This window comes from Cephus cinctus, unplaced genomic scaffold, assembly GCF_000341935.2.
Source record: "Cephus cinctus unplaced genomic scaffold, Ccin1 Ccin1_scaffold0101, whole genome shotgun sequence".
Lineage (NCBI taxonomy): Eukaryota > Metazoa > Arthropoda > Insecta > Hymenoptera > Cephidae > Cephus > Cephus cinctus.
In genome coordinates this window covers 2,293,397-2,301,662 of record NW_014332838.1, presented here as the reverse complement: position 1 = coordinate 2,301,662, position 8,266 = coordinate 2,293,397, and the positions used below count along the sequence as shown (strand labels likewise).

At 40.7% G+C, this 8,266-nt stretch overlaps 1 protein-coding gene across 2 annotated transcripts in view; it reads left to right on the top strand.

Annotated features, from left to right (window-relative positions):
• Positions 1-3,630: 3,630 nt before the first annotated feature.
• The window catches only part of LOC107274771 (lachesin), a 105,909-nt gene continuing 101,273 nt past the window's right edge, over positions 3,631-8,266 (top strand). For both annotated transcript variants that reach the window (XM_015754273.2, XM_015754272.2), the window contains exon 1: positions 3,631-4,288. In XM_015754273.2, coding sequence (XP_015609759.1) covers positions 4,177-4,288 — 112 coding nt within the window. In that variant the 5' untranslated portion in view covers positions 3,631-4,176. The remainder of the gene's footprint in view (positions 4,289-8,266) is intronic.

Sequence of the window (8,266 nt, the reverse complement as noted above, 5' to 3'; positions counted from 1 at the left end):
TGCCAATCATTTTAATATAAAAACCGAAATCCTTATTAATAATTCGACAGTCGAGTTACACGTTCGTCAAAACAAAGTTTCTTCAAAAAAGGAGTTAAAATCCAGCAAACCTTAGATGTATCGAAAGTCCCTATGGTACGGTGCAAAATGTCAGAGTGGTTGTACATCTGAATAATTTCTTTTTTAATTTCTTCTTTTGGAATTCTCGCTTTTCCCAACGGATGGAACACTCGTTAATCATACACGGGAAATATTTTTCAAATATAATTTCGTAATTACACCCTCTGTGGAATAAAAGTCGGTAGGGATTGAGATATAGGGGAGCCTCCCCACCTCCCACCTCCTCCTACTGATATTTGGGTCGAAGGACCAAAGAGATGGTGGTGTATAACGAGAACGAGGGAATGAGAAGATGAAATATAAAAAAGAGCAAGAAAAGATAAAAAATAAGAAAGCAAAAGGAACTGAAGCAGAAAGAAATTTAAATGTTTTGTAAAAATTCGCGCACGCGGTTCGCGTAATCTCGTTAAAGATTTTCAAAAGACAAAGGACGAATGAAGTCTTACAAAAATGAATAGCGATTCAAGCAAAGTCAGGACGATGCAATTACATTCCGATTGTCTCATCGTTTGAATAGTGCCTCGACAACTGTATCCAGACGGTGTATTGACTTGTTAATTGACAGTAGACTTACAGTTTGAGATTTAATTGTCTCATCGAAGTTTTGTTTGGAAATCGAAACGTCTGGATGAGCGTAGATAATGTTATTTGGTCGTTAAAGAGGCATTTTAGATTCAGCTTCAGGTGCTCAATTCTTCGTGTACAAAAACTTGCTTTATTCCTCTCACACCCTTTTCCTCGTTCACTACCTCTGTCCCTCTTACTCTCTTTATCTATGCATTTCCCTCCCGTATATAACCTTACTCTCAATTCTGTATTGATTGTCTTTGCTAAGTTAAGTAATTAGTAGGTACCTATGATCAGCTTATGAAAAGACCTGATGCCTAGCTAAAGTTTTAAATACGGCAGTACATATATACTTGGTTAAAAGATTTATACAGGAAATGCAGAAAAGAAAAATGATTGCATATGGTATTATAACGAATATTTGTTTTCGAGGGAAATCATCGTGCTACTGGTATCGCGTGAAATTAGATACGTTGAACGCTGATGACGAATGTCAAGAACATTATCTCAAAAATTCTTTCGGTTACAGATTGACAGAAGGGAAATCATTTCTCGTATAGAAAATGAAAATAAGGATCCAGATGTGCCCGGGAGCAAAAAATATTCTCCTTCCAATTGTCAGGAGATTTCATCTCGTGCTGTTCTCGTTCTATTTTCTTTTTGTAAGTCCCCATTGTTAGGATTGACGATGTCACTCTGCGGCATATTATATAACTAGCTTAAACTGTCCTACGTTGCCCGGGTTTTTTATATCTGGAGTATGTGAAAATCAAGCATGGACAATCTTGAGAAGCGTGAGATGTCCAGGTTACATGGTGGCCAATATTTTTGGGGTGCTAACTGTATAAAATTTAATCCAGAACGGTCAAAAGTCTTGGAAGTTAATAGAGAACATACAAATAGGCATTCTATATGGTGAGTCTATCGAGTTACCGTAATGCCACTGTGATACAAACGGGCACGTACGCCTAATACAATTTTTTATCATTTCACCTTTATCGCGCTCTAGATCATTCGCGCTATCCGCTTGTGAAAGCTTAAGATAAGTGCTTCGTGAAACCGAAGTTGTTTGTCTGTCGACGTAACCGCGATCTCATGCAAAATGGATCGTATAATCTGACCGAGTGAAGCAAAAATCTCGCGCGGCGCGTTTACACGGCGCGTTAGTCGCACGACTGCACACGGTTCATTTTTAGTCTCTTTTAAAAAAATTCGCCATACTATTTCATAAAATTAGCTTTTAGATCGAAGCTTTTATAAATACTTCAGATTATTTAGTTACGTACCTGTATAAGCACTGTAAAAAATAATTATCGATATCTGATAAGATCCGGGTCTATCGCCACGCAAATGCTAGTATTTATGTTAAAAGATCGAAAAACTTAAAAAAATAATATAAATAGTATAAATAAAGCAGAAAGATCGAGTAAGCTGGCGATAAAAATAAGATGCGTAACAATTTAGCCGCTGTACTATAAAACATTCGGTTACCATGCAAACTCTTACTGGACCCGAAGATATCAACCGTCTAATTCTTGTAATAGCTCAAGTTTTAGCTAACGAGGAAAGTACTAAACTCGAGTTCGCCGATAGGGGCTTAATTGTTGGAGAGGAAAATTCCACGAGCGATAAGCGGATGTCAATCTCGCCTGCAGGTAGGATAAGTTGAGACAACTAATACCCAAAGGAGTTGAACCGTGGAGGCTCCTGAGGAGCTAAAGGAATGGGGTGTACCTTCCGCTTGGGGGCATCTGCGGACGAGCCCAGACGCGACGCCTGTCAAACCTTCTAAGCTTCAAACTTACATCAAGGAAATGAAAGCTCGTCCTACCTCTATCTTAGCGTCTATTCCCGATGTGCGAGTCCAGCCGATTCAGGAATCACCAACGTCAAAGGCAGGAACTACCCACTTTTCCTTTATCCATCCAAGGAGATTGGTTCATCACTCTGGAAGACTTTCAAGGGCAGTAAGGGATTGCTACTACGTATTAACACGGTCAACGGCCAGCGAAAATCGGTCGAGTTTCCTGCGGGTCCCAAATCCGATAATTGAAGTCGTAAATATACGAGAGGTCCATAGAGCGATTATATTTACATGTATTAAGCCCATCATATACTTATAAAATCCGTTTCAACTGGACGAAGTAGAACGTTGCCCATTTATGGGTGCCAGGACCCAGACGATAACAGCCGTCATTCAGTTGTGGGTGACGCAGCGTTCAACGTCTTAATAAACAGTACAGCTTGTCGCATTGACTACCTCAAAATGAACTACCCTAATGCGAAGCGTAATTCGTGAAACCAAGACCATTAGTTATCTTGTATCGTAACGCACGAGCAACCTTAAAACTTACCAGTCAGAACTCACAGTTCTGACGTTGCGAAAAAACAAGTCGACAAGACGAAATATTCGCATGTCAGATTCAGATGAGATAATCCACGAACAAGACACGGTACGTTGACCTGCGAATTAGCCATTGAATCGCCATTGAAAAATTTATTAGAAAAAGTATATATGTGTATACACTCTGAATGATGTGTCTCTTAGTAAAAAAGTTGTCCACTATTTGCTTAGTTAATACGGCAAATGTTTTCATTAAATATTTAGGTGATTTCCAAGTCTGAAATTAGCCTGAGCTCGAATGAGCCTGAGAAACCTTGGCGAAGGTGTCCAGGGAAAGATATTCACAAATAGATAACCTACCGTCAGTGGTCAGACAGCGGAGCAGCCGGCTACTTAACCATCCAGCAAGCCAGGGTTCCACACGTACGAGATAAGAAAGTCGAAAATCTTAATTCGCGAGCTCCGCCTCTGAACCCGATGGGCGGCCCTTTCTAACAGGTGATTGGCCTGCATTCTGGAGTGAAATTCCTACAGGGGTGGAAGAGATGCGCGGCTACGCTGCCACCGGTTCTGGAGAACGACGCCAGTCGACGCCGGGCGTCCCGTCGGAGCAGCACGAGCTACTCTGCCGAATAGAATCGCACGTACCCAATATATCACGCTTACTCCACTTTACGAAACTCCAGAGATTTCTACGGCCGCACGAAGCCAATTGCTTCTGCTTGCATCAAAATAATTTATCGATTGATACTTCGTCGGTCGTCACGAAGCAGAAGTTGTCTACGATGTTTAGGATGGACATAATATTTTACAAAATTTTAACCTGACTTGACCGAACTGTCACGTGGACTTTGATAGTCATTGAAAATTCGCGAGTGTCACTACACCTGTGCGGTCATCTATTATCAGTAGCGTAAAGGAGCTATTTTGAAAGACACTTAACAAGTGTTTAATTAATGTTTATGAATAATGATAAACAACGTGCAGTATCTCGGTCGCGTCTCAGTTGGATGCACGGAAGTGCTAATTCTATTAGTGAAGCTGTAGTTATACCCTGAGAAATTGAAAAGTTTGGTGAAATCTCGCTTAGATTTATAGTTCTGCTACATTTAAATTGTATCCTGAAGGAAACGATAACCGGCAGGATGCGTGTCAATAATCAGTTACCGATTCCGGCAAGGATGGCAACCGTGATAGCCGTGATTTGGGTGCTTCTTCATGGTGGTCGATTAACATCAGCTGGAGCATTTACGACTGGTGCGTATTTATCCATAAATAAAATAGATATCCTAATAAAATAAAAAAAATTTAAGAAAACTTCACTAGCGGTATTGATATAATAAAAATTATTTCACCAAAACAAAACCGGGCTCGGTAATTTTATACGTCCCCCTAATAAGGAAATAGGATGTAATGGGACTTTGAAAACGTGGCATTGTATTTAACACAAAGACTCTAACGTAACAACAGATAACGATATTATACGTGCTTCATAATTTTAACAAGAGAAATTCATTTCACTCCATATAATAAGTTTTCGAATATTCGATAGATGCTTATCAGTAGAAACGTTATGCAATTAGCACGGTGGAACAATGGTTTGGGTTACACGCGATATTCGACACGCCTCATGGAATTGTAGCATGCTCGTTTGTTGAAAATAATTCTGGTATTATTAAATCAACAGTGCGATATGAGATTTGTCAGTAAAATGTATATAGTGACATTCAGCCGCTCGCCAATTCGCAATGCCGCGTTGATGCCGTTTATCACTATTATTATAACGCGATAATGCATGCTGTGTACGACGATTAAACGTCAAGAGTTCTATGTGCTATTGAAATGTGGACAGGAGGAAAAAAATAAGACATAAAGATTCCAATGGAAAACTATGGATACTCATTTTTAAAGAAGATTTTTCATACGATAGATAATACAGGAGTGGCTGATATCGAGAGTTATGGAATTATGTTTTGTCTGATAACGCGTTTACGTCGCGAAACAAAGAGTAACGTTCTTTGCGCGTGTTCCGTATGCATAATTCATGAACGCGCCGGCGTAGTTAAACCGCGGGTGACGGATATTTTAAGTGTGAAAAGTGTATAAGCGGATGCAAATGAATCGACCTTAATATGCCAGTACTTGCAACCCCTCTTTCGCTAGTCGAGAGCATTGTCCATGTTTTTCCAGCATTACGTACTTTATAGCTTTATAGCTACCTACTGATGATGTTAGACATGCGTACTAATATCCAGCCCATTTATGTACAGTTTTATTTTTTCATTCGCTTAGTCGTTTTTACTGCTTAATGATAATTGCATACGTGAATAATACAGAGGCAAAGATAAAGGGGTTGTGGGAGTATACACATCACATTTCGGGAGAATTGACAAGATCAATAAGCATTAACATTTTTTTTTTATATAGGTAACTGAGAGAATTGAGATTTTATTGAGTGTGTTCTTTAGGGGTAAATTTAAAAGTCTGTATGTATTCTATTATATGTTGTGACGAGAAATAAAGGAAAGATGAATAGGTGAGTTAGAAGAAGATAGAGAGATACTCGAATTTATTACACGATCATACGGCACTGAAGCTGTACGTAGAAACACAGCCGATTTTTCGTGTACACATGACCCGATACTTCTCCCCACAATTCCCGAGATTACGCAATACAAAAGAAGCTACAATTTGCAATATGCCTTATGGGGGCTAGACGCATCGTTGCGTCAAGATACGTATAGGAACTCCCCGAAAAATACGCGAAGAGGTCCGACTAGCAGGAAGGGAACGAAAAGGTATGGGAGAGGGGCAGGGTCGACGCAGATGTTAAATAAGGTAAAATATCGAAGAAAAGAGATTGAGAATCCATGAAATTCAGTAACAGAAAATATAACAAATTTGCCCTTTATTTCGGGGTTTCGTAAAATTAACAAATAACAATTCGGAATGAAAATAATATTTCGATAGATAAATTTCGATAATTCACGCAATATAAGATCCACACATGAAAAAAAAAGGAACGTAAAAACTTGGTATAGCGAAAGAAAAGATAGTGACTACAGAAATGCGCAAAATACAAGCGAACGTGAAATTCGAAAATATATAGGACTTAAATTAACGGAAAGACAATACGTGAACTTACGAGACGCGTGGGTCACGAATCCGTTTAAAAATTCTTCCGGATCACCCAGGCATAGTGCTAAATTCAATAATACATTTCGAGAGTACAGAAATTGTTAGTGGCAGACCCGGAGTCTGTTCCTGACTGGCGAAACACGAACATCTCTTACGCTGAAACCGGGAGGAACGGAACGGAGTTGATCTAGACGTGCCAATGCACGGACGCCATAACACAAAAGATTTCGTCCTTTCGACAAAAATTACTTACCGTAACGTTACATTTCGGTACTGGGTGCGAGGCAACTACTTATGTGGAACCGGTCAAGACGGCTAACGAAAAACGAATGACGACACGCTACGAAGATCGCTACCGGCTCGGTCCTAGACTCTAAAGTAGTGCCCTTACTACATTGCCCTAGTATTGCTACACGCAAATATGGAAGCATGCCGTGGAACTCAAAATAAAAATTTTACGAAATTACTTTGATAGAGAAATGTCACGAATAACCCCTCACGAGGACGACATGATACAGTCGATATTCAGTTGCCGTAGCCTTTCTGTAATCGGCGATACGCGATAGTCGTAAGGATGACCTAAACTTAAAAATGTTCATCCCGTTCGCGGTCTAACGGGCAATATGACTCCACGTCTGATCAGTTGACCCGGGACCTTCAAAATGCCACGATCTCGCTGCCGTAGCTTCGGAGTGTCCAGGTTGCTCTGGGGATGACCTTCATCCTCAGACGAAGCAGCATCATCTAGCCGACTCAGTGGAGACGTCTAGATGATGGAGGTTCATGACGCTTCGCGCCTGGGTAGCTCCTGCTCCCCATCCTCTTCGGTACCAATGATGATTCCATCTGGGGACATCGATACCGGCAGTAACATGAAGAACGGTATAGTCCATGCCGATGTCTTTCTCAATGCCGACCCCCTAGTGAATTTGGGAGCCGTCGGCAGTGGGACGGAGGCGTCTAGTGTTTTTGGATCCTCCTTTATTATCCCAACTGTAGCCTCCTGATGATTATTCTCCAGCGACGTGAAGATGTTAGATGTTGTGGCCGAATTCATAACGCATGAAATGGTGATTCAATAGAAATTAGCCTAATGTTTGATAATTTTTAAAATTCTACCCCTGAACTTCTAGGCCGGTAATTCGCGTAAACATATATGGTCAATAGTGTTTTTTGTCCTTTTTTGATTTTGGAAATCAGAAGATACCAATAATTATTACGTTTGAATATTTTTCGAAACAAAACTTATTTGAATTCAAAAAATGCTTATATCGTGTATTGTATCTACGCTTGGCCCTAACCCGAGGAAAAACATCTGAGATGAATTTTTTTCACGCGGGTCATTCGATTCCATTGCTTGAATTCCCAATGGCGTTTATTGAGAGTAGCTGGATGAGATATGTATACATGGGGCGTTCCGCAGACTCGGTATCAGATCGGCAGGAACATGGAACGAGGAACGAAACCATTTACCCATTTTCGGTGATTGGCTCTCTGGTTTGGCGATATCGGTATCATCTAGATCGTCCCGGGGTTATCTAATTTCGATGAATTATTAAAGGAGTTTGATAATAGGTAGTACCACAGGGGTGGATGGGTGGGGTTTGCGTTATGCTAGCCCCCCTCCCTCTTCAGCCAATGTGCCCTCTCCACAGAGGCATTATCTCATAGCCTAAGGGGTGCCATCTGTTTCGGCAATAGAACCCCTAATTAGGTATAGCGACAGTTGTAAGCACGCTAAATCTAATGTCTAATAACTCCGGAGGGGCTCTCTCTAGAGGGATGCTGAACAAGGAAGGTGGCCCGCAAGGACATTTGATGAGATGTCGAATTTACCTTTCGATTGTCACCCCTTTGATCGGTGCTGAAATCAAATTGCCAACCCCGGGACTCGCCTTTCAATTACATCAAGGGAATTTTGAATAGCGGATTCTTTCTTTCTCTTTATTTTGACTGTTCTCTCTTTTTTTCATATTCCTATATCCTCGTTTTATTTCGCCCTCTTCCTATCGGCATTCTAACGGAATTGCTTGCTCCATCCAAAACAAGAATGCTTACACCCTTATATGACAAAGTGTCATCCCCCCCCCCCCCCAC